Source organism: Arvicanthis niloticus, chromosome 17, assembly GCF_011762505.2.
Source record: "Arvicanthis niloticus isolate mArvNil1 chromosome 17, mArvNil1.pat.X, whole genome shotgun sequence".
NCBI lineage: Eukaryota > Metazoa > Chordata > Mammalia > Rodentia > Muridae > Arvicanthis > Arvicanthis niloticus.
The window spans coordinates 33,621,446-33,648,470 of record NC_047674.1 but is presented as its reverse complement, the minus strand read 5'-3'; the positions used below and the strand labels follow the sequence as shown (position 1 = coordinate 33,648,470).

At 42.3% G+C, this 27,025-nt stretch overlaps 1 protein-coding gene across 22 annotated transcripts in view; it reads left to right on the top strand.

Moving 5' to 3' along the window:
• The window catches only part of Dst (dystonin), a 385,515-nt gene that overhangs the window by 216,142 nt on the left and 142,348 nt on the right, over positions 1–27,025 (top strand). For 19 of the 22 annotated variants that reach the window (XM_076915117.1, XM_076915116.1, XM_076915122.1 and 16 more), the window contains 12 exons: positions 14,806–14,918; positions 15,015–15,121; positions 17,135–17,254; positions 19,239–19,334; positions 19,421–19,548; positions 23,171–23,264; positions 23,544–23,698; positions 25,424–25,886; positions 26,007–26,135; positions 26,280–26,357; positions 26,461–26,622; positions 26,707–26,811. In XM_076915117.1, the coding sequence (XP_076771232.1) occupies positions 14,806–14,918; positions 15,015–15,121; positions 17,135–17,254; positions 19,239–19,334; positions 19,421–19,548; positions 23,171–23,264; positions 23,544–23,698; positions 25,424–25,886; positions 26,007–26,135; positions 26,280–26,357; positions 26,461–26,622; positions 26,707–26,811 (1,750 nt within the window). Of the gene's footprint in view, positions 1–14,805; positions 14,919–15,014; positions 15,122–17,134; positions 17,255–19,238; positions 19,335–19,420; positions 19,549–22,787; positions 23,054–23,170; positions 23,265–23,543; positions 23,699–25,423; positions 25,887–26,006; positions 26,136–26,279; positions 26,358–26,460; positions 26,623–26,706; positions 26,812–27,025 lie in introns of those variants that run through there. The other 3 variants (XM_034522037.2, XM_076915115.1, XM_034522038.2) reach the window with 2 other exon arrangements.

Here is a 27,025-nt window from a genome sequence, read left to right as displayed (position 1 = left end):
AAAATCCATGCACGGTCTCTGTTGCTCAAGTTCTTTTACAGTAGCCTGTGTCCCATAGTTGGTTTCTTGCATAAAAAGCCTTAAGTCTGTAAGACTTATTTTAAAGCCTTTGGGCCTTTCTTTACAAGAAAACAGTTGAGTTCTTTTCTTCCAGTGTATGTAAGAATTAAGCAGATAGCTCGACTTACACACACTTCTTACTTAATATCTTAATTCATTCCAAGTGCAAGAGAACAGGTAATAAACAAAGTTTCACCTTATGTGGGTTTGGGGTATTAGCAATCATAAAAACTTAGGAGCAGTGTTTCATTTTATATATGGTTTATATAACTATTCCCATACAGTTTTACTGTCTTTAAGTTTGCTGTGGGAACCTCTGTTAAGTGTGGTTTTATCCTTTGTATTTATTTAGATAAGATGCTTTACTACTTATTGAATCTCATTTGGCTTCAGTGATAAAAGTTATCTGAGCTAGCAGGTGGGCCTGGGCTCTAAGCAAATGGGTGTCTGGTAGAGGGCCTTTAGAAGTGGTGACGTCAGGCTGCGGTAGCTAGGGAGAATGGTTGCAGCAGCTGGGGCAGGCGGCTGCAGTGTCCAGAAGGCTGTAAGTTGTGTAGATCAGCTTTTCTCACCCTAGAAAGCCTAGGGGTTAAAAATGGAAGTAGATACTATCTGTCATCCAAAGTAAGCAAGTATTACTTTACATAAGAGATGCATTAAGACTTTCTTATGTAAGAGCTCCTAAGGAGTTAGAGACACTGACCTGACATAAAAGCACAATCACAACAGATTCGATAGGTTTCCTCATTGCATTTGCAAACACACTTTGGTTTTGTTGTGCCCCCCCAACACACATGCTGCATTAATATATTAATCCATTAATTTTGGATTAATATAAACTGAATTATGAAAAGCCATTGGTTGAGTGAATCACTTTGGATAGCCTACAGTAATGTTTAGTAGTATTGTCATCTGGAATATCTAAAAGAAACAGGTTTACTAACCTAAGTATACAGTATTTAATTAACAGTTCGATATCCTAAGACTTTTTACATAGTTTGGCTTTCTAATTTTTATGTCCAAAGAACCATTATATGAAGCTAAATGAAAAGTAATTTTTAAGGGTAACAGACTATAAATTAAAATTTTGCACAGGGGTAAAAAGAATGCAGTGTTAGAAGACAAATACTAGACATAGAATGTTAGTACCCACGGAGACATATAGAATGTTAGCACTCATGGGGACATATAGAATGTTAGCACTCATGGGGACATATAGAATGTTAGCACTCACGGGGACATATAGAATGTTAGCATTCATGGGGACATATAGAATGTTAGCACTCATGGGGACATATAGAATATCAGCACTCATGGGGTAATATAGAATGTTAGCACTCACGGGGATATATAGAATGTTATCAAAGAGACATATAGAATGCTAACACTTAGGAGACACATAGAATGTTAGGACTACAAAGACACATTAAAAAAAATAATAAAAAATTAAAAAAAAAAAAAAAAAAAAAACCACACAGATAGATGTCTCTGCCCCAGCAGAAGTCTGTAGTAGAATATGCTAGTTTTAAAAAATTATAAAGCTGGGCCATACTGTGCCAAGCTGGGCATGGGCCTTTAATCCCAGCACTCAGGAGGCAGAGGCAGGTGGATCTCTGAGTTCAAGGTCAGCCTGGTCTACAGGACAGCCAAGTCTACTCAGAGTAACCCCGTCTCAAAAAACAAACAAACCTCATGAAATAGGCGGTTGTCTTCATTTTTATCAATACTAAAAAATGTTCCAATGCTAATTAATATGTTCAGGATCATACACCTTTCAAAAAATGATGAATGTGACTTCTGATTTTGTCATTGCTGGGATAATTTCTGTATGCTGATGATTTTAAAGAGATGGAAGTGTCGACCTGAACAGTGTGGTCCTGAATCCTTGATGATACATGACAGTTAGTAAAGATCCAGAAAGTGTTCGTGAGCTTGAACATGTGCGTTTGTAAATGCCAGACAGAGGTCTTTTGTTTCTTTTTATCAATTACTAAGTCATAATATTAATTGCTTAACTTAGAGTTAGCTAACTATGAAAATCATGTAATATGGTAAGAACTATTAAGATAAAAATTAAAGCATTTAAGCTTAAGTAAGAGCAAAATCACAATTTCTATAGTGGTAATATGTCCCATTATCCAGGAGTGATAAAGAGCCTGGCTTATGGTCCAGGTAATAACCAGAAAGTAGGGAATAATAAAGAACAGTTCTTGGGGTTTGTTTAAATAGGTCATGGATAAATAAATTTCCCCTGATTAAATCTTACTAGATGTTGCTGCTATTCCCAGTTCCTTCTAGGAACCTCTGCTTGTTCTGGTCCGTTTTCATGGAAAGGGTTCAAATAATAGAAATGCCACATGCCTGCTTGGTTTGTTTGTTCACTTCACATAAGTTTGATGCTCTTTGATCAATAATAAAATCTTTTCACGGAAAACAGTGAGTGGGAGGTTTTCAGCATGCCTCACAGCAAAACAAATAAGCTCAGAACTTTGTTACTCAAAAGAATACCGGGAAGACTGGATTTGGTGCCTTTAAATGAAGAGTATCACAGAAGCGAAGCATTTGACAATCATCTTATTATTGAGAGAGGATGAGGGAGAGATGGCAAAGAGCCAGTAGCCAGGGCATCCCAGAAGCTTTCTCTGAGCAGCATGAGAGCCAGAGTAGAGGTAGCAGAGTTGCCTAGGGACATTGTTGCATGCTCTTCAGAGGTGGAGATTCCAGGAACACTTCAGGAGGCTTCTAGCCTAAGTCTGCTCACATGTCTCTGACCAAGAGAGATGAAGCTCTGACTGTGAGCTTGAACTTCTGCTCCTGAGCCTCTCCAAGGTCAGCCTCTCTAAGTGGGAGTTCTCCCTAGACCTCCTGAAAGCTGGGTTCCCAACAGCCGCACTGGCCTCAGTCAGTGGGAAGATGCAGGCGCCTATACACTAGAATGAACTTGAGTGTGTAGATCAGAAAGAGCATGGAGAAGTGCAGCAGGCCCTGAGACCCTGCAAGCAGGATCTCAGGACCAGAAAGCTGAGGGTGGGGTTACACTTCCAGGAGAGGTTATTTCTGCTAGTTTCTGCCTCTCCGGCTCTTGTCTTTAATTTACCCATTCAGTCACTTCAACCCCAGTTAAATCTCTGCATTCTTTCCATCGGCTTGTTTTTAGATGTATTAGCCAATTAACATTGGAAATTTTAGGCAATAGTCTGCAAGAGCATGTTCTTTATTTTTTAATTAAGGAGGACATAATTTAGTATTAATTATTTTGTTCATAATTTGCATTTTGCATTGAAATTTATTGGAGCCACTCTTCTTCATCATATTAAAATTTTAACAATGTTTTAATTGGGTATCTTTCCCCAGAAGGCTGTGTTTAATCATATGACCTACAGGCTGGTGACTCACACTCAGTCCTGGATTCAGCTCAACTGGGTTGGACTGGTTTAATAGCGGGAGAAGGCCCTTCAGGGTTTGAAATGTTCTCACAGGAAGGTGTGTGAGTGTTGACTGGGTAGTTCTTTCCCTCAGTCCTTGGGCTGCAGAGTCCTGAATATTATAGATAGGCTCCAGTTCCTGTAGCCATACACACTGGTGGCTACTAACTTAAAACAAAGCAACAACAAAAACAGTGCTTCATTTTACAAAACTAATCAAATGATTTGTTTACAAAATGAGCCCAGAATGGTTGCACTCAGAATAAATTGGTCCCTGGTAACTATTAACACATTTAAAGCCCCGAAAGAGCCAGTGTACCCTGCATTGAAGAGAATTTAGTTGTGTCCAAATAAGGAATATGGATGGCTAGGTGGGGTGCATCTGGTTGCCGTTTTTATTGCATCTATTTTTACACATAATTTGGGGGGTACAATTTGGCAAATAAGTATCAAAGGAAATACCAGTCTGTTTTACTTTGTTTCTGTTCTTGGCCCACTTGCCCAGACTAATTCACAGAAGTGTCCAATGCTGAGACTTCCCTTAAGAAGGAAAATGGATACTTACTAATATGAAGTAAGCTGTTACCTTTGTTCTCCTGCTTCCATTCTCGAGGGAGAACACCTCAGTGTTCATTGCCTTAACAGGATGGCTGCCCGTGCGGCTGCCCTCCGGTGCAGCTAAGTCTTGGAAGCCGGATAAGCCTGGGCAGGCTGGAGCAGACACTCCCTGCCACAGCCGCTTTCCCTTCCATAGTACCCTGGTCTGTTATTGGAACATGATTTATTTACAATGCATTATTGGTAGACACTTTGTTGGGTTTTTCCCCCCACCAAAATGTTGAATTTAACTCTGTGTTTTGTGTAGATGTGTGAATCTGTATAAAATAAGGTCCTCAAACTGTAGGATTTCCCTTCCATAAGGCATTTGAGAAATATTTCCCAATTTAATTGCATTTTGCTAAATCTACTTGCCTCTTTGCTGTTCTAAACTTTACCCTTTCATTCACTGAGTAATTTACATTTATTTCTTAAAAACACATCAAAGCTGAAATCATAGGCATATTTTTCTGTGGTTTCTGCACAAGGTGTTCATCAAAACACCAGTTATATACCATGAGTCAAGGGAAGGAAAGTGAATTAGGTAGGCAGATTTCAGAGTGATGTGATCACTTCAGACGTTACAATGCTGTGACTGGGGAGATGGCTTGATGGGTAAAGGTGCTGGTTGTAAAAGCAACATGTCCTGAGTTCAAATCCCCTGTACCCATGTAAAACTGAGGCATGGTTGCATATGCCCAGTAACCCCAGTATTAGGTGATAAAGATGGGTGGATCATGGGAGAATGCTGGATTCAGCCTATCTGAAATGGTGGGCTTCCAGCTTAATGAGGGTCTCATAAAATAAAGTGTTTCCTCCCCAACATGCCAAATTAAAACACACACACACACACACACACACACACACACAGAGACAGAGAGAGAGAGAGAGAGAGAGAGAGAGAGAGAGAGAGAGAGAGAGAGCGCAGCAGTAGAGCTGTTACAACACAACACATATATGCTGAGATTTAGGCAGCCTGTGACCAGCTCTGGTCCCCTTTCTCCTTGTGACCTGCTGTTGAGCCTGTAACAATAGAGCAGTGATGGAGACTTTGGATGGATGCTGACTCTCCTTCATCCTGCTTCCTTCCCTTCAGCATCCTCTTACAGCAGAAGAGCCAGAGGCGGGCATGTGTATCCTTCCCTGGACCCATTTATTTGTTTCCAAACCTCTGATTTTTTTTTGACTTGTTTTATAGGTTCATATTCTCATCTTACTGTGTGATACAAAGTAGTTTAACGTGTTCATTTTAGCAGAATGAAATAAGTGGATTCTCACCTCCCTGTTTGGGGGAGGTTTGCGCGTCTTTTAGTCTCTTACAGATTAAGGTTTTTTGTTTTGTTTTGTTTTGTTTTGTTTTTCAAATTTTATTCGAGCCAGTTCACTTACATGCAGGTGATAGAAAGAGATTCTTCTTGTTTAAAACCTCTTGGTTTCCTCTGGACTTATTCAGGTATAGGAGGCAGGTAGGAAGAGAGTTGTTGTTGTAAGTTGAAAGCCACAATTCTTTAACTACCTTTTAATTATTACAATAGTTAGATTTTAATCCTGAAGTACTAACAAAACTTGCACTAAATATAGCACTGCCAATCTTTGCTCTCTGCCTTGTTAATAAAGTGGTACCCTGTGGGGTTAAAAAAGGAAGCATATTTTAAATAAACTTAGACACCTAATTTTGAGAACAAGAGGAAATTATCTTCATACCCTATTGGCCACCTAGGAGTTCTTGGCTTTGATTGTCGCAGTAATATATGTGCCCAAATATGAGCATAAAGGGATACCAACGCCCTGTTACATAACTGTGTCTGATTCTTCTGCAAGCTCATATTTATTTGCTGGGGGACAGGGGAGGAGACAGCTTTATGGACCTTGGTGGGGTGGGGATTGGGGAGGAGATGAGATGCTTGCCACACCAGTAAGAACAGTTAGAGAATGTGAAGTCTGAACACGATCTGATCCAAACAGTCATCTTCAGGAATTTGTTATGGTAACTTCTGTGCTGTCACGGAGACGTGAGGCATAGGGAACGTGTGTTCTTACTGTGTGATCTGTTGAAAAGAGGACGGACGTTATGTAACTTAATGCTGCTACACATGTCTCTGTGAAGTTTGCGTTCTCGTGGGGTTTTCTTTGTCTTTATATTAAAACTTCCACCTGGTAAATCCCTTTATCGTTCTTTGCAAACTGCTGAGCACTTGTTTTTCTTAGGAAAGCCTGTTCCTGCAGGAACCCAGCCATCTGCCTTGTCTGTGCTTGTCCCTAGGCAGTGATGCACACTGTGGAATGTCACGGGTCTGGGTAGAGCCCGAGTGGGCACACGCTGGGGTATTTGACTACCATTTGGTCTCCCTGATGTTGGCTGTACTTCTTCCTCTGTCCCCTATCTCTCTTTACCCTTATCAGATGAGCTGGTGTCTTCTCTCATGTAAAATAGATGCTGGCAAGTATAAAGTCACTCTTCTCCATCCTGGATACATCCCCAACTCCTTGCATCCAGCTCCATCTCTTCTGCTCCAGTGCAGCACAAGCATCCTCTTCCACTCATCCCAAAGCCCCCGGCTGCTGTGTGCTCAGAGGTGGTGCTGATGCTGCACTGTGCTCAGTGCTTCGGCTCTTCTTGCCCTTTCCCTCTCACCTCCTTTCTCCTTGGTGTTCTGCTTTTCTCTTCTGGAGATCTTTCTTGTTGGATTTCAAGCACATTGGTAGTTTCTGCTAATTCAAGGATTGATAGATATATTCTTTATTAGCCCGTGATGTCTGTGTGTCAGCATGTGCACACAGTGGCACGCTGGTGCCTGTGAGTGGGTGGGGCTGCTTTTTCTCATTCTCTTCTTGGCAGAGGTGTCTGTCTTTATTTCTTCACTTGATGCTTATTCTCAGCCCTGCTGCACTCTGGTTCTGATTCCACCATCCACCCAAACCCTTGCAAAGGGCTTGGGCGACATCCATGTGGCTCAATCTGTGCATTGCAGGTCTGGTCTTACTTGTCCACGTTTGGCCTCTTGAACATTCATTTCTTCTCTCTTACCTTCTGTATTTGGAGTGTTTCACTGTTATGGTCCAGCCTTCTCCCTTCCCTCTCTTGTCTCAGCCAGTTTTACAGCTACAGTTGCTAAAACCTGTATTACAGAACACAGTACTGTGGGTCTGACCTTTTTCTGGTCCCTCTTCCTCTCCCTGTTGCTATCACTTTAAATTTCCATGACTGATCTCAGATCTGATTTAATACTTCAGTTGCTTTTTGTAGTTCTTAGGTGGAAAAGTTTGCAATCCTATAAGAAGTTCCTGTGAATCAACCTCATTTTTGGCCCCTTGCTGTTGGGAGCAGACTTTTAGCAGAAAGCGGCTATCAGCTTTGCAGCCATCTCAAGCCATATACCCTGACATGAGACTTGTTTTTCAACAGCCTACAACAGCCGAAGCACACTCTGCTATCTCACATATCTTGTTTTGCTGTTTACTGCCCCCAGCTGCAAGGCGCACGTGGTATCCACGCCTGCAAGGCACGTGGCAAAAGCCTATAAATACCCCAGATTTCCCTTCAATAAATGAGACTTGATCAGAACCTCTGTCTTGTCTCCATTCTTCCTCTCTCTCTGTCTCTCTCTCTCTCTCTCTCTCTCTCTCTCTCTCTCTCTCTCTCTCCCCCTCTCTCCCCTGACCCGCAGCCCGGAGCGGCAGCTTGGGCCAGGAAACAGCATCTCCTAGTGCTGTGCTCCCCAGCTGCTGCTCCTGTTTTGCTGGGCTGTGAGTTTTCTCCTGTGTTCTCAGCCCCAGATGAGATCTGGTGCACTGAGCTCTCCACATACCCAGTGACTGTTCTCAGCATCTTGTTGCTTGGAATGTGGTAGATGCACATTAAATACCGTATGCATGAAGGAACAGACTTGCTGCTTTATTGGTTGGGATGAGTTATGTATGTGTATACCCAAAGCATACAGTTACCTCTTAACCTGTGCACGGTATTCTTCATGCCCGGATTTACAATTGCTTTCTCATCACCCTGAGACCAGCCCACATGGGTTCTTGAGCCTTGTCTCAGCAGTAGCTGGGAACCCCCTCCCTTCCAGGACTCACACATTTCCTGATGCTCCATAGGTATTATTGAAATTCTAGATGATTTTGTTTGAGCTTGTGTAACTCCTGATTTCTAGTTGAAGTAAAAAAAAGAGCTGTGCAGGATTTGTATCCCAAGAGAGCAGAGAGCAAGTCAGGACACCTGCACTGAAGCCCCGTGGTTTCTGTTGTTGGAATTGGTTTACCTTAAGACTAAACTGTGAGAAGACACTCATACAGTGTCCCATGGCAGTACATTGTTGTGTACCATCATCCATACATAGAACGTTTCATCTGGTAATAACCCTCTGGTTTCTATCGCAGCGATAAAACACCTTGACAGAAAATAGCTGCGGGGAGAAAGGGTTGACTTAGCATCCATGTCTAGATTGTAGCCCAGGGTTTCCGGAGAATCACGGTGGCAGGACTTTCATAGTCACATCACGTCTGTAGTCAGGAGCAGAAAGAATAAGTGCAGATGTGTTTGCTGCTGTTTGCTTTTCTTACTCCTATGCAATCTAGGACCCAAACTCAAGGAATGGTACTATATTCTTTTAAGCTGGGATTTTCAATCAGTTCAGGCAATAAAGACAATCCCCCACTGATGCCTGCAGGCCAACTCTGTCTAGCAGCCTACACTGATTCTAATCATATCAAGGTGACAAAGTGACCATCATACCTCCACCCCTTGTCAACTTGACACACAAAACATCACTTTAAGCTATAACCTTCCACCCTTTATTCCCAAATTCTTTTCTTTTCTTTTTTAAATAAGAAATAATCTGCCTGTTAAAGTCCCTAAAGTCTTCACAAATTTCAATACTTTAAAAGTCCAAAGTCTCATAACTGTGAGGTCCTCTTACCGAAAACGAGTTAAAGACTTCAAAAATGTAATAGCACAGAGGAAATATTCTTATTCTAAAAACAGAGGCACAGGAACATGGGAACACTAAGGTCAAAACAAAACTAAAATCTAGAAGTGCAAATGCCTGCATGCAACTTCATTGTTGGTTGGTGTCTGGGGCTTATAGTGTAATCAGGTGGGCTTCAGAGGGCTTGGTAACCAACTACCTCTGTGGCTCTACCCACCTGCAGTATACACTGCTGCTCATTCAGGCTTAGCTAGGCTCCATTCTGAAACACCTGTAGTTCCTAAACCGCACGGCCCTGGCATCTTTAATATCTTAGAGTCTCTATTCCAGAAGAAGCTTTGCCTATCATAGTCTCTCAGGGACTCTCCACAGTTTCAGGTTTCAGCTGCTCTCCTTGGCCATCTTCCGTCTTGTATCCTTTGTGTACCGGGTGGACTATGTTCCTGTTGTAGCCACAAACTGATGCCAGCCTGAGATGTAGCCTGGCCCTCTTAGACCACATCTGTATCAGCTTGTGCGTCGACCCTTCGAGAAGGAACCCCTTTAGGATTCCTTCCTTTGAGGGAATTCATTTCCTGTCAGGTGGAGCCTCCAGTGGGATTGTGCCCTTGGGAATCCTTCCCACTGTCCGTGTGCAGCACAGAAGGCTTCACCTGAGCCTCTGACCTCTTTATCATTTACAGCTGCTTTCTCAGCTGGGCCTGAAAGCCCCCACATCTGCACCCCCTCCCCATCTGTCAATAAAGCAGTTGCATTTGCTTCCATTTTACCTTCACGGAAGTCCTTCCACCTCAGGTAAGGCTCTCAGGACAACCCCACCTCATGCCCATGCCCACAGGCCAGCCTGCTCTGTAGCAGGACTCTGCCCAGGTTATGCCAAGTTAACAGTTAGAGGTGACCACCACGGTGACTGCATGCATACCCAGTAACGGCTCTCCCCCCAGCTGCTTGTAACCAGTTTCAGTTGAGATAGAAAATCGCTCCAATGTCTTCCCACCTCAGCTGCCGTATTTTTTGGTTCTAATTTAAAAATTAAGATCTACCTTGTTCTACAGACTTAATAATCTTACCATTAGTAGTAGTCTTACCATGTACTCCAGAGTTACATCAGTCAGTATCCCTCTCCAGTGTATCTTCGATTCTGGAGTAAAACAATAAAAATAGGCACTGGAAAAGAGTTTTTTTTGTTGTTGTTGTTTTGTTTTTTTAAAGAAACAGCCTCTTGTGTTGTACCAAGGGAAAAAAAAAATAAAAGGCCATGTTAGTATTTGTGTATATTTGTATTTCTACTGTGGGTTTCATGATAATTAAAAAAAAATGTTTGACAGGCTTCCTTAAAATAATCTCTCTGATGTTTTTAATTTCTTAGTTAAGGAGAATAAAGTGATTTTATTTTAAAGGAATAAAACGAAAGTTTTAAGAAAGATTGTCACTTCAAAGGAAAATTAAGTTTATTTGAGACGCTAACATGGCATAGTTCTTAGACCTCGGATAAGAATCACACACTGAAAAAGCTGGGCTGATGGTTCATGTCTCTCAATCAGGCGGTAACAGCAAAAAATGCTCAGAAGTTCATAGTCTGATACATAGAGAGTAGAATTGAAGGCCAGCTCAGGCTAAATCCTTAAGGCAGAAAAAAAAAAAAAGCTGTACCAATGATCTCAACCTAAAGAAAAGTTAGAACCCTAATTCAGATTGAGTAGTGTTCCATGAGAGACTTTCTCCTGGGGAGAAGACACATAAGCACGCACGCACATGCACACACTGGGGCTACCAACAGGAGTAAGAGTGCTTAACCGAGGTAGAAATGAGTCAGACAGCTGCATCACAGAAAGCCCAGCTTAGCATTGGTGGTAACTCAACAAAACTGGGACCTGGAGCACGTAGCAGAACATATAAACAGCTCAGTGGATCAGAGGGTACCTTTAGGCAGCTTGGCTGGTCAGCAACCACTTCCAGGCACCTCAACTGCTGGGTCCCTTTAGTTACTCTTCCTGTTTGTGAAACCTTTGGGAGAGAGGAGAATAGCACATGGTCAGTTTCAGTACTTCCTGAGACTTCTGTGTTGTTTGCTATTTGAGATTTATGGAGCCTTCTTTAGACCTTCCTGGGTCTTAATGAGCTTCAGAGGAAATTGCTATTCACATAGAAAAGCCTGGATATCTCTATTTAATATTTCTCCACAGCATCTCAGCTAATTCTCATATGAGTTAATGTATGAACCAAGTGTCTAGAGTCTGGAAAGTAATATTGGGATTATCCCCTACCCAAGGAAAGCCTCTTGTGGAATTTTAGTTTTCAGATAGCTTTGGCTGTTACTATGTTACTATGTTATAATTTTGAAATTATATAATATCTGTCCATATATGTTTCTATGTGTACATAAGTCATGTGTATGTGTGTGTGTGTGTACATGTGCATGTATGTGATTTAAACATTTTTGTCCAAAGTGAGTGCTTTTTAAAAATGGATACTCTACAGACTATTAAATATTAATTTAATTAAAAATTAAACGTATGCCAATCTCTTATTTCTCCTTTTAAAAATTTCTGTTACTGTGATTAACACTGTGGGCAAAAGCAACTTGGGAAAGAAAGGGTATATTTCATCTTATGCTTTACAGTCCAGCATTGAGAGAACTCAGGAAAGGAAATGAAGCAGAGGCCATAAAGGAATACTGCTCAATGTTTTGCCCTCTGTGGCTTGCTCAGCTTAACTTCTTACACAAGCCAGGACCACCTGCCAGGGATGGCCGGCCACAATAGGCGGTGTTCTGGTAGGCTGGCTCTTCCGAATACATCATCTATTGAGAAGACAACTCCCTCTGTCTTACTATCAAGCCAGTCTAATGGGGGTAGTTCCTCAGTTGACATTACCTGTTCCCTGATGACTCTAGCTTGTGTCAAAACAAAATGAAAACAAACAAACAAAAACCTGATCAGCACACTCTTTCAAAAATACATTCTTACTTTATATTTTTATAATAAATTATGCCTATTAAACGTGTACAGAAGTAGTGTGCCCTTGTTTTTGAGACAAGGTCTGTGTTGCCGTGTTGGCTTAGAAGTGTGTACGTAGACCAGGCTGGCCTCATACAACAGATCCATCTGTCTTTGCCTCCAAGTGCTGGAATTGAAGTTGTACATCATCACATCTGGCAGGTTTACACCTTCTGGTCACACTTCTAAGGACTTTATGTCCTTTTGATCTTATATTTTCAATTTAAAATTTATGTAATTTTTAAAGGTATAATATCAAATAATCAAATTATCATAAGATAATAAAAACAATTGAGAGCTTTATCAATACAAATGCTTTTCTACAAAATGACTAGCATATATTTTGTCAGATTGCATTATGTGATTAAGAAAATGTGTCTATAAAATAGGGAAATGATAACAGGGCTGAGCATCTTTGAGCAGAAACAGGAACACACGCCTTCATGTGCCTGCAGTGTCCTTCGTGTGCCTGCAGTGTGGTCTGATGCTCTTTTCATACTTAAACCAGGTTGAGAATAAAAATCCTGCTATCAGTCCACAAAAGCGAGATGTTAGCTTTACAATGGGGATAAATACCCCAGTAAGTGCAAAGCAGCTGAATGACTGTGTGTATAGCATGCATGTATGCATATGCATGATGTGTGTGGTATACAGGTATGTGCCTGTGTATCTTCTGTTGTACTCTTACTGCCTCAATAAAAGGTCTCTCCTGAAGACCACCATTTTGAAGCACGCCAGTTTGACAGGCTGGCCAATTGTCCTGCCAAGCCCTTGGGATCCACCTCTTTCTCTCACCAAATCCTAAGATTACAGATACACAAAGCCACGCCCAGCTTTTTAGATGGCTGCTGGGAGTTTGAACATAAAACATCCATGCTTGCAAAGTAAGTGCTTCTTCCCACTGAGGCGTCTCTACTCTCGAATAGATGGAAAATTTAGAGACTGTGTTATCCCAGTGAGATTATCAGGAGTGGAAGCAGAAGACAGACAGAGCATAAGCCCTTGGGTGCTCCAGGCAGGGCACTGGAAGGCCACTGACAGAGGAGAAGGGGCCAGCCAAGCGAGGCAGCAGTATAAGAAAGACTTCTTTACAGTCTTTGTTTTTCCCAGTGCCTTTTGATTCCCCTCCCCCCCCCTTACAATTTTTTTCTTAACTAATTTGTTTTATCTGCTACAAACTTTGGCTAGGAGACCTCCACTCCAGTTACCGTTCTGGTAATGTGTTAAATTCAAGACAGAAGAGGGGGCTCATTCAGACTCCCTGTGTTGTGCAGCTGGTTCTCTTCTGAAATGACATCATCCTGAAAGAAGTTTTCTGTTTTATTCTCTTGGTCAAAAAAACTTCATTCTTCAATGACTTTATTCATTCTCCTCGGGATTACTCAGTGTTTATGCTCCTTACTAATGGCAGGGTTCTCACACTAGCGTGCTGTTTCTTGCCCAGAGGTTGGCAGTCTCAGAAGGTCTGGTTCTTATTTCTCCAGGAAATTTGAACAGTTTTTTATTAAAAGAACTTTAGACACTTGGTCTAGACTTTTGTACATATCTCTTTAGTATAGCATTCTTGACATCAGTAGATGTCCTGAGTCTGTGATTTAAATATGTGTGTGTATGTATGTATGCATGTATGTATGCATGCATGCATGCATGTATGTATGTATGTATGTATGTATGTATTTGTAGAGAGCTGTCCCTTACCTCTCCTGCTGTTACTGGTGGATGTTAACCACACTGGTGGGTATGGAGGCCAGTGAGGTATTTGTGATGATCTTCTGGCCTGTGAACAAAGAGGAAGTGGAGATACATTTCAGGTCCATGAACACTTCTTTCTCAGACCTAATAAAAGTACATGTAGGTACATGTAGACTTGGAGGGGGGAGAGTCAGACTTTTGCCTTTTCTTTTTCTTTTTTTTTTTTTTTTTGGTTTTTCAAGACAGGGTTTCTCTGTATAGCCCTGGCTGTCCTGGAACTCACTCTGTAGACCAGGCTGGCCTCGAACTCAGAAATCCGCCTACCTCTGCCTCCCAAGTGCTGGGATTAAAGGCGTGCACCACCACTGCCCGGCCTTGCCTTTTCTTTAGATTAAAAAAATAATAAAAAGACAAGCAAGCAAGCAAACAAAAGTACACAGTTGTGTTTACTTTTCGTCCCAAGATTGGTGATGGACTTGAATGAAGTTTCTTGCACAGATGACCGCTAAACAGTGTTCTGAGTAACTTACTCCTCATTCCTCCCACACAGCCCACAGCACATGGAAGGCCCACTATTTGTGTGCGGGGCAGTGTTGAGCAGACCTGTGAGACTGTGGGATGACAGAGAGGTTGCCCCTAGAAAGTGATAGGGAAATTCTAAGGAGATTTTAGTGGGTGGGTGCAGCAAAGAATGGAGAGGAGGGTGCTGCAGAGACTGAGGAAGGGGTGGGTGCCACAGAGGCGGGGAAGGGGTGGGTGCTGCAGTGCTAAGTGTTTAAAGCAGTAGTTCTCAACCCATGGGCCACAAACATACTCTAGATATCCTGCATAGCAGATATTTATATTACAGTTCATAACAGTAACATAATTATAGTCATGAAGAAGCAATGAAAATAATTTTATGACTGGGGATCACTCCGACATGAGGAACTGTATCAAAGGGCCACAGCATTCGAGAGGCTGGGAACCACTGGCTTAAAGGAAGCGTCGGTTGGCTCTGACACTAGCACTTGCAGATGCTATCCTAACTTAGGTGGCTCACACAGGCAGATGTCAGGTTGAACTGGCACGTACAAAACTTAACACGGTGCACTTTTTCCCTAGGCCGGACCTGATAGACATGAATACTGTTGCTGTTCAAAGCAACCTTGCAAACTTAGAGCATGCTTTTTATGTAGCTGAAAAAATCGGTGTTATCAGACTTCTGGACCCTGAAGGTGAGTTGTCTTCCTGACTTACCTGCGCTGGCACAAGCATCTCATGAGAAGTCACCCTGGCATTATGAAATAACCCATTTCTCTTGCTGCTTGTAGATGTCGATGTCTCCTCCCCAGATGAGAAGTCAGTGATAACCTACGTGTCCTCCCTCTATGACGCATTTCCCAAAATCCCTGAAGGTGGCGAAGGCATTGGTGCAAATGTGAGTGTTGGCTTTTTTTTTTTTTTTTTTTTTTTTTGCACTTAAAGCTTTTTGTTCATTGATAACCAGTTAATCAAATTTCTTGGTAACTATAGTTCAGGATCTTTAAAAAGAGATCTTAAATGCCATTTAATTATTTAGGTTAACATGCTATTCTGATCACATGAGCGTCTCACGGTGTTGCTACACCATCATTGAAATTAAAGTGTAACTGAAAAAACAGTCATTGGGTCTCAAATAAAGGAGACTTGAAAGTCACGCAGCACATCTCTGAACAACAGCTACGGGTCACTGAAGTGTAAGGATTCCCCCTTTAACTTGCTGCCCCTTTACAACTGCTGGCTCTCCTATCCTGCATAGCTAGGCTATCTCACTCTAGAGCACAATTTAGAGTTGACTTTGAAGACCCTGGGAAATTAATTGATAGTTGTCTTCTGACTTACAGGTGAAGCTTAGATACCAGTGACCAGAGCTCGGTTCATGACACACAGCTTTAGCTGTCGGGAGCTCACTAGGTAGCATTTCTCTCAGGCTTGTGCAGTTTAACCGAGATGTGCACTTTGACACAACCACGCCAGACAAACACTGTTCCTAGAAGTGAACAGGAAGCCATCCGTGTTCACGTGAGGGCCATGCCCCTTTACCTCAGGCTCCTCCCTTCCTTCTCACGGATGATAAAGATGAAGATATAGATACATGTGCACTGCTTAGAAGACTCCTCGTGCTTGCTTTTCTGATGGCTTATGTCTCCGCTCTGTGGTATTATTTCTAGACTTATTTTTCTTCTCTTCCCCTCGTCTTTCCTATGAAGATTATAACCTTTTAGGTCTCCATGCAGCATGTTCCTGTTTCCCTTCTCTGAGCTGCTGCTGTCGAACAGTTCCTACAGCCCCGCTCCTTTATCTTCTTGCTTGGTGTCACCTCTTCTTTCTTCCTGTAGGCCTGGCCTTGAGCGTTTAAGCTTTTCCATCTCTTTTCCGTTTCCCTCTTCCCATTACCTCTGCACATGCCAAATTAATCATTATATTCCATCGTTAGTATTACCGTTCACAGGCTCCGTGGTAAAATCCAGGCACGTGTTTCAGGAGTCATGACTGTGTTTTGATTATCATTATTGATAATCCCATCTATTGCTCTGTAGTATTGACCAATCACTCATAAGCAGAGCATTTCCGTATGAGTGCCATCCCTTCTTTGGGACTCATATCTCCCCACACTCTTCCTACACCCTGCTTCAGCCGTGTGATTACACACTGCTTGTTACGGTAGAGCTGTGGCTCCGGCTTTCTGGTGACCTTTGCAAGGCACACGTGTATCCTGATTCTTCCCTCCATGTTTTAGCACGTGCTGCCTGTTTCTGCCATTGGAACATTTGAGTAGCTTCTGCACCCCGGTGCTCTTACTATGAGTCTCTCTTCTCCCTAGTCAGACAATAGCTCCTGATTAAAGATATTACACCTTAAAAGTTTTGCTTTTTATCACATAACAGTGAGTGTAGTTGTGCCATTTGTAAGAATCCTTCAGAAATGTAGTATCATAACTGTTAACTCCCTGTTAAAAGAGTTTTTTTAACGAGTACTGGAAAATCCCACCATTTCTTGTCTGGTTCCTACATCTGTACCTGTGTTGAGTGTCAGAGACTGGGGGGACTTATATGCTCGGTGGTTGGCTTCTGTAAGTCATTGTGTCCCTTAAGTTGAGCTCTGGAAACCTCTCAGATCACAGTTTATTTTTTTTCCCCCCAGAAACTTTAATGCAGTGACCCAGACAGCCACTATCTTCGGATCAGAATTGGGACTGGGTTAGTTTAGTGGCCAAATGTTGATAGCATGTTTTAAATTTTCTTTGTGTAGAAAGTATTGTAGCTGCGTGGAAACTAAGAAACCATTTACCTGGTTTTCTCTGTCAAGCCTCGAGACACCTGGCCTTGTAGAAACGTGTCTGATAAGTTGTGTTGCAGAAGAGTGTTATTATCTGTAGATACAAACCTTTCCTGCCATTTTTGTTATCTAGGACGTTGAAGTCAAATGGATCGAATACCAGAATATGGTGAACTACCTCATCCAGTGGATTAGACACCACGTGGTCACAATGTCCGAGAGAACATTTCCTAACAATCCTCTAGAACTAAAGGTTGGTATATCACAGACGTCCCGAGGGGTTGATTTGATCGAAAACTTTAAACTAATGCTAGGTTAACCCCATACTCTTAGCATTCAAGATAAGTTGCCATTGGCAAGTTAATACATTTTTACTAGGCAAATTTATTACCCATCTTCTTGGGTAATAAAAAAAAAAGTTGAGATAAATATTAATAATTAAATAATTATAGCAACAACATCTTTAAGAACTTATTCCCCAAGCTTTAATTTGTTCAGAATTGAAGGTATGATTTAAGTATTTCTGAAACTAACACTGTCAGATTGTACATAAGTGAGAAATGCTAGGAGCCCACTGGATGCTGGAACAGGATAGTCCCGGGAAGCTCACACACAGAGGTCAGAGCCATGCCTCTCTGCTTGAGTCAGGTTATAAACTGCCCAAGGGCTTCTTTTGTAGAGTACAAGCCGCATCCTGCATGCTGTGAATTTTAAATACAGATCCATCTAGAGTGCAAGTGAATTTACCACTGATGGCCATAGGCTGATATTAGTGGCCAGGATTTGGAAAACCTTTGTTAATTATGTGGTCTTAGATATAATCATTGAGAAAGAGATATCACAGCAATGTAAAAGAATCATGAATACATAGCTTATCAAAGACTAAGCTATGTCATCTTATACATTTGTATTTGAACTAGCAAAAGGAGTCTATTTTTTCACAAACCACTAATAGGACTACAGAGTAGCCTTAATTCTTTGACTTAATAAGCTTTGTTTTAACTCTGACTGGAATCTCAGAAACTGTAATGACATAGCACAGGCCCCATGAAGACTCTCTGTTGTTCTCACATCTGTTCAGAACATCTGTGGTGAGGCTCTTCTCATTGCCATAGGGAATTTGTCCTTGGCACAGAGTTACTTCGTATTTGTTGAATAATTAAAAAAAAAAAAAAAAAGACCTTTTTTATAGGGTCTTTTTTAAAGACGCCTTCCTTTGTGGATATGAACTATTCTAGAAGGGCTTGAAAACCTGCCGTAATACTACAGCTTGGTGCCACAAACAACATTTTGCATATAATAACATTTGGTGATTAATGACTAATAGCAGCCTACAAGATTGGTTCAATATAGTTTTTGGATTTCATGTACAAATATTTCCAAATGCATTTCTGGGTTTTTCGTTTGCTTGTTTGTTGACCATCAGGAAAATACATGTTGGTCTCTGACGTCTGCAAATCTTTACAGTGTGAGCGTTCACACAGGTTACTTGCTAGTGTGGAATATGGGAAAGAAAACATATCCTGAGGAATTGGCAAATTCACAAACCTTTATAGACCCTTACAAAAAATGTGTTGTGTGTTTTAAAGTAGCGTAGATTATGTTTAACTAATTAATATGTACTTATTAGAGGTGAAAGTATTTATTCATGCAAGTTTAGAAAGTTTTTTTTCCTAAGTGAATATAATAATAATACTTTATGAGGCTCACTGATGGCATGATAATTACATGACTGGAACATTTATAGCAGTAACATCAGCTAGTAACATCCACCTTCTGTTGTGAGGAAACAACCCCTAAAACAAAAAACTGTCGAAATCGACAGTGGTACGTCGAGGCCACAGGTTAGCCCTAGGTAGCTGCTATGGATTCCAGGATAGAGCCGAGGAATTGCACCAAACTCTTTTCTGGAAGCTAAAAGCCATTGTGTGAGCTTTGGAAAGCTCAGACTCTCAAGGATATGTTTGGGCGCAGGGTGTTTTAACAGAGCCATTGTTTATTGTTTAGATTCCTGTGTAGCAAATGTTGAATCATGGCTGAGATCAACAATTAAATTTTTAAATAAAATTTTATCTATCCCTGCACAACCCAGCACACAAGAGCACACAACTGCACGCACGCGCGCGCGCACACACACACACACACACACACACACACCTGGAGCACTGATTCCATCAGTGACACGATGCAAGTAGCCTGTGAACTTGGACCATAATTCATTTCCCTTTTCATTGTAGGCACTTTATAATCAGTATTTACAGTTCAAAGAGAAAGAAATCCCACCAAAGGAGACCGAGAAATCAAAAATTAAACGACTGTATAAATTATTAGAGGTGAGCCAAATATTCTTTGGTCCTTCGAAGCACGCTCAAGTTGTCTCTGGTTCTTTGCCCTACGTTAATTCTCTTGTTCCCTTAAGATTTGGATCGAGTTTGGGCGCATCAAACTCCTTCAAGGTTATCATCCGAACGACATCGAAAAGGAGTGGGGCAAGCTCATCATAGCCATGCTCGAGCGAGAGAAGGCGCTTCGTCCTGAGGTGGAGAGGTAGGGATGCTGTCTGAGTGCTGTGCCCGCTGCAGGACCGTCTCAACCCACATGCTCTGAGAACATGGTTTTTGTTTTGTTGGTTGGTTGATTGGTTTCTCAGTCTGTGTGTGTGTTCATGTCTGCCTGGGCACTTATATGTATGTGCATGTGGAGGGCAGAGTTCAACTTTGGTCTTTCCTCACGAGCTGTCTTCATGTTGTATGAGACATGGTCTCTCACGAGACCCAAGGCCCACACAAATTACATTTTACATTGACTTGTTGGTATGGCCTTGGATAAGTCTCTTAGATTTTTTTTTCCCCTTCCATTTCTTTACCTAGAAATGCTAACAAGAACAGTTTAAAGAGTAAATTAGTAACTACATAAAGGACCTAGTAGGTTGGATTGCTGTGTGGAGTGTCATTTAGCAGGATATTGTAGTTTAAAACCAAAATAACACCCAGAAGTCTTTCTCAAAAGGACCTTAAATTATCAGTGACCAAGTTTGGAAGCTGCTAGGTTAGGGATTAACTATTATGTTTCTTGTTGAAGTTTTTTATGTGACCTTGGGGCAGTGGAAGGCCTTCCCTTTAAAAGGCAATAGAGGCCGGGGTGTGTTCAGTTAGAACTTGTCTAGTATCCACAAAACCATGGGTTTCATCTCACCACATCCTACGTAAAAGTGGATGCTCAGCACATGCCTGCAGTTGTAGCATTTGGGAAGCAGAGGCAGAAGAACTGGAAGAATGAGTGAGGCAGAGGCCAGCCTGTGCTCTTACTGTACCTCACCGCTCAGGAAGGTACACCCACCCGCTCAGCCAAGTGAGAGGCTTCTAGAACTTCTAGGCAAATTCTCTACATGGAGCTGCTTGCCCAGCCATGTTCCGTGTGTTTATTCCCTCGAGGCCATAATCCTGCAGCCCCACTGCAATACATGAGACTTGTCCCCGTGTTCCTCCTCACAGCTAAAGGCATGTCTCTGAGGAGTGCTCCTATGCTGGGTTGCACCCTCCCCTCTTCACAGGGGTTGGGTGGTCTGTTCTTTTGGCAGGGAGTCTGTCTCACTCCCTGCTTCTCTTCACTTCTAGTCCTTCCTAGACTTCAACCCCCATGTTCCCTCCTGTAGTATCTCAGGCTGGGTCACATGCCTTCATTTTTCTAATGACTAATTATTTGGGTATTGCTCAGCGTGCTTACCTTTGTTGTAATTTCATATTTATTCATGTTTCGTTCAAGCCACCATTTTGGGTCCCTTACCAGTGCTCAATGCTAGGCACGTAACAGAGACACCCAGTGTTGCTATGTCCTCACTGTCTCAGACACCGACTTCAGTGTTGACATGGAATAATGTGTCAAAGATAATTAATAGAGTATAGATCAATGCAAAGGCAAGTCCGGCCTTTATTACTAGCTGCATCCTTGTTAAATCATAAAGTTACAACGTCTCTATAAACAGAGCCTCTGAATCAAAATGAAGTGATTGTAAACGCTCAGATGGAAGCTCTCAGAGATAGTTAAAATGAAGCGTTAAGCGAATCATTTGAATTAAAGATACCAAGAAAAGATATTTTTGGTCACTATAGCGGTAGCTGAATTTTAATGCGCATCTTAATCCACTTTGTACTGCTACAGACTGCACACATAGCACAAAAGAAGTTTCTTATCTAGGCTCGTGTTATGTCTAAGTCTACTGTAAGCCCAGCACTTGGGAAGCTAAAACAGGGGCCGGGAAAGTTGTGGGTCAGCCGGGACTATAGAAAGACTGTCTCATACTTTAAAAAAAGAAAAAGGGAAGAAGTTGGTGACTCGGACTTGCAGAGATTGAGGGATGCAGTCTGGGGCTGGCATCTCTGATGACCTTTGTGCTGCACCTTCCTCTGGTGGAGGGCAGAAAGGAGAGGGGAGACTGGAGTGGGGTGGCCGGTGAGGAACTAGATAGGCACAGGAGACAACAGATGCTCACTGAAGCAGGAGAGCCAAATGGCCACCCCTTTGATAATGACACTCATTTATTCATGAGGGTTGAGCCTTGATGACGTCATTGCTCTTACACACCCTCGAGGCTGGATGTGCTGCACTGGGGATTGTGTTTCCTGCACGTGACACTTTTGAACAGTCAAGACTTCAAGATTGGGAGCCAGTCTATTCTGGATTAGGTTTATTACTTCAGCTTGGAAGTCATGTGATCACAGACAAGTTCTTATGTGTCTAGGCCTCAGTTTCTCTATCTGTAGTAGGATGTAACAGTACCTACCATGTTTGATGGTTGTGGATAGGAGATGAGGTTTTGTCTATGAAGTGTTTCCTTTCCTGGTACACAGCAACTGTGTAGTGAGTGTAAGGTGCGGCTGTTCCTGGTTTTAATTCTTCTATTTTACTTGGTAAATGCCCTTCGAAAATATTTTAACTCAGAGCCCAAAAATGTCAGTTTGGTCTTGTAGCATTGGAGGTAGGGAGGTATTTGGGTAAAAGCCTTCAATTTTCTTGACACAAGGTTTTGTTTTGTTTTCTTGGCACAGACCAGGTATTGCAAGTTATAGCTGTGTGGCTTGGAGCATGTAGAAGACAAACAGGAAAGAATCGATGATGTTCTTGGGTTCTGTACTAGTCTGTGTGAAGGAGAAGCAAGTCCAGACACATTTGCAGTTAGTTACTGAGCCAGTATTTGGCATGGAGTCTTTGGGTTTTAGAATCCGAGCTGTAGTGGCTTACTGAGAGAGACCGAGAGTCCATCACACAAAGAAAAGTAATTGAATGCTTTTCCAGTTAATTTAATGCGGTGAACAAATGAAAAGATGGTCAAATGGAAACAGATTTGGTTTCTAAATTTGTGTGCTTGTTGATTGATTATTGACTTATTGATTCAGCATTTTACCTTGTGTTATGAAGCACATGGCATCTGCTTGCTGTCCAGCATCTGTCCAGCTGTGTGATCTGAGCTTGTGTGTTTCTAGTCAGTGCTTGGTATTGGTAGAATCACCTTCGCTGGTTGATACCTGGGCTCCTGGGTACCTGAGTTGTTTTTTAGGTGGTTGCAGCTGGATGACTCTTAGTGAAAACATTTGGCATATCTTTTCCAGTGACGCCCAATCATCCTGTTCTGTCTGTACTTGCAGAGCTTTAATGCCGGCTACAAAAGGCAGACCTCAGCAAGCAAATGAATAGCTTTAGGCAGGATTCTTTTGAATAGTTATCAGCATAGTATTTGCAGTGTATTGCATATGCACGCTGAAGCATATTTAAGGATCCGTTAAAGGCCCGTCCCTCCGCCTAGACCGCCCTTTCACCTGGTAGTCGGTGAGCTTTCTCCTCGTAGAAGTCCTACATGGTCCTAGGATATCATTTCAGGACCGAAAATGCAGAGCAGTAGCTACAGTTACCGTAGCAGTGACTCTGTATTTAGTAACACTACCAGCACTCGGACTAGTCTAGATTCCAACGAGAATCTCCTGTCCGTTCATTGTGGTCCCACTCTGATCAACTCCTGCATTAGCTTCAGCAATGACTCCTTGGATGGACACAGGTACACAGTCTTGGATGTGAAGCTGACTTTCCTTCCTTGCCGGGGTCATTTTTTTTTTCAGGACTGGTGAGCTCTTTGACTTCAAAAAGATTTTTTTTTTTCCTTCTGTCCTTGTAGGTTGGACACGCTGCAGCAGATTGCTACCCGAGTTCAGAGGGACAGTGTCAGCTGCGAAGACAAACTCATCCTTGCCCGAAATGCTCTCCAGTCTGTAAGTTGATTTCAGGGGTCAGGGCTCGCTGTAGAGGGGTAAACTGGAACCTTCCATAACAGTTGATCGACTACTAGAACCTGTTCCCTGCAGAAGCTCTGAAGGATTATGGTTGATATTTCCTTTCTTGGGAGGCAGTGAGTGAACAGCAAACATGCATCTGAACCAAAAGAAAGAAAGCCCAAATAGGTCGTCTCTTCTAGTATTTTGACGTTTGATGTTTAAAGCTGGCTTTGACCTCCGTTTTACAGAATTAATGCCGGGTTCTTTTAAATACAGGATTCCAAAAGATTAGAATCGGGTGTGCAGTTTCAGAATGAAGCGGAGATTGCCGGGTATATACTTGAATGTGAGAACCTTCTACGCCAGCATGTGATTGACGTGCAGATTCTGATTGATGGGAAATACTACCAGGCTGATCACCTGGTGCAGAGGTAGGAGCAAGCGATCCTTATTTCTTTTCAGTATTAAGGTCAGAGCATGATGGGAATATACAACATACAATGTGTGAATTGTGATATTTCGATGAGAACAAGTAGAATCAATGTTTTTAATTAACTTTTTAAAATCTAATTTTTTTTTAACTTATTCACTTTACATCCTGCTCCTTGATTCCCTCCCTGTCACCCACTCCCAAAATCCTTTCTCCATCCCCCTCCCTTTTCCTCTGAATGAGTAAGGCCCTCCTAGGTATTCCCCAGCCCTGGCACTTCAAGTCTCTGCATGCAAGGCTAGGCCCCTCCTCTCCTATTGAGGTCAGACAAGGTAGCCACAGACAAGCAACAGCTTTTGGGACAGTCCCCGCTCTAGTTGTTTGGGACTCACATGAAGGCCAAGCTGTATCTCTGCTACATATGAGTGGGGAGGCCTAGGTCCACCTGTGTATGTTCTTTGGTTGGTGGTTCAGACTCTTAAGAGCCCAAGGGTCCAAGTTAGTTGACTCTGTTGGTCGTCCTGTGAAGTTCCTATCTCTTTAGAGGCCACAATCCTCCCTCCTGTTCTTCCATAAGAGTTTCCAAGTTACAGCCACTGTTTGGCTGTGGGTGTCTGCATCTGTCTGAGTCAGCTGCTGGGTGGAGCCTCTCAGAGGACAGCCATGCTAGACTCCTGTCTGCAAGCATAGCAGAGTATCAGGAACTGGTGTCAGGAACAGGAAGAGTGTCAGGAACTGGTGCTTGCCCATGGGATGGGTCTCAAGTTAGGCTGGATATTGGTTGGCCATTCCCTCAGTCTTGTTAACATTTACTGTTACAGAAATACTGGAGTCATTAAAATGAATATTTTAAATGCCTATGCTTATTTCAAAGTATTTAGGATATTTATGTGGGTCTTTTTATGTGACCCAGAGGCAGAGTGAATATTTAAGTAAGCAAAGTTAAGGCCCTAGGTTTAGTCCTCAGACCTCCAGATGATGATGATGATGATGATGATGATGATGATGATGGTGGTGGTGGTGGTGGTGGTGGTGATGATGATGGTGATGATGATTAGAAAAGGGAAAAGTGTAAGAAAAGTTCTCACATGCGTGTAGGTAAAGCTGTGTAGGGTGGCACCCACATGGAGTCTCCAGCTCTAGGAAGGCTTAAGGGAAAGAATCACAGATACAAGGGCTTGCAGGAGCTACATAGCAAAACTGTACCTCAGGAGGAAAATGACTGTCAAAAAAGAAACAGCAAATCCAAAACCTCTCTGAGTAGGTTATGGGAGCAGAGAGACGAGAACCTGGCAAGCCATAGTCTCTGTCAGTGTGCGTATGAAAGTAAACATTGTAAATCATGTTTGAACCAATAATTTTCCCTTCTAGGAGCCACTAGTTATTCTCTATGTAGATAATAAGTAGATCCAATTAGAAAACTGTATGTTCATACCAGACTAGTTTATAAAATTTATTATCCTAAATATCAAATCGCAGAACCATCGCCTTATGGTATGTAATTATGTCCCTTATAAATGACAGTGATAAAGACTGATAACATGGAGTAGGTTTGCAGAACAAGGGTTGGAAGCAGATCTTCTGTATGCCTTCTTGGGCCCACGCTACCGTCTTGTAGAGGTACTTGACTGATGGAGACCATTGCAGACCCAGTATTGATAACACCAGCTAAAGCCGGCAGTTTGCCTTTTCTGTCCCACCTCAAACACCTCCGTGTTCTCCACAGGGTTGCAAAGCTGCGTGATGAGATTATGGCCTTAAGGAACGAGTGTTCCTCAGTGTACAGCAAAGGACGCATGCTGACCACGGAGCAGACCAAGCTCATGATTTCAGGAATCACTCAAAGCTTAAACTCAGGATTTGCACAGACCTTACACCCCAGTCTGAACTCTGGGCTAACCCAGAGTTTAACCCCTTCCCTGACATCTTCTAGTGTGACCTCTGGCTTGTCGTCTGGGATGACATCCCGCCTGACACCATCAGTTACTCCGGCGTATACACCTGGGTTCCCATCAGTAGTAGCCCCAAACTTCAGTTTAGGGGTAGAACCAAATTCATTACAGACTCTGAAGCTAATGCAGATCCGCAAGCCCCTTCTCAAGTCGTCTTTGCTGGATCAGAACTTGACAGAAGAGGAAGTCAATATGAAATTTGTCCAAGATCTCTTGAACTGGGTTGATGAGATGCAGGTAATGTTTATCTCAGTTTTCCAGACTTACTCTCAAAACAACCTCCTTCGATTCCTGCTGATTCCTCCTCCTTCTCTTCCTCCTCCTCTTCTTTTCTAAACCATTATTTTACTATTTAAGGTGCAGCTGGACCGCACTGAATGGGGCTCAGATTTGCCAAGTGTTGAAAGCCATTTAGAAAATCATAAAAATGTTCACCAAGCCATTGAAGAATTTGAATCTAGCCTTAAGGAAGCTAAAATTAGTGAGGTATGTGAATTTTGTGTTTTTTTAATATCTTACTGTATTTGGATATTATTTCCTTTTTACATAAAGACCCTGTAACTCAGTATTTAGTGTTAGTCAGTACTTAAGATTCCCTAACCTCCCCATACCTTTGCTCCCGTATTGTAGATTCAGATGACGGCACCTCTGAAGCTCTCTTACACGGATAAGTTGCACAGATTAGAGAGTCAGTACGCTAAACTCTTGGTAAGTATTTTCTTTTCTTTGTAATGTGTTTGCTTTAAATATTCTGTTTTCATTATGTCTGTTTGCAAATGATCTGATTCTTACAACGGTTTTCCTTAAAAAGAACACATCCAGAAACCAGGAGCGGCATCTCGATACGCTCCACAACTTTGTAACCCGGGCCACAAAGGAACTTATCTGGTTGAATGAAAAAGAGGAGTCAGAAGTCGCTTACGACTGGAGTGAGAGGAACAGCAACATTGCCCGGAAGAAAGGCTACCACACAGTGAGTCGGGCGCTCTCCGGTGCCAGTGCTGGACTGGAAGAGCTTGCCACATTTCTGATTCGCTTCTTGATGCTTCCTCGCTAGGAACTGATGCGGGAGCTGGAGCAGAAGGAGGAAAGCATTAAAGCTGTCCAGGAGATTGCAGAGCAGCTGCTTCTGGAAAACCACCCAGCCCGCCTGACCATCGAGGTAAGAAAGTTCGAAGTGTGGGCTGAGTTCTGATGCATCCATAACCTTAAACCTCTTCTGCTAGTTTTAAAAAAAAAAAAAAAAAAAATCAAACTACTGAGTGTGTATGGCTCAAAATTAACTTTCTGGCTCAAAATTAACTTTCCCAATGAGTCATGCTAATCTCCTTTTCACCGTCTCTTAGGATAAAGGTAGCAGGTTATTTTTTAGGCCC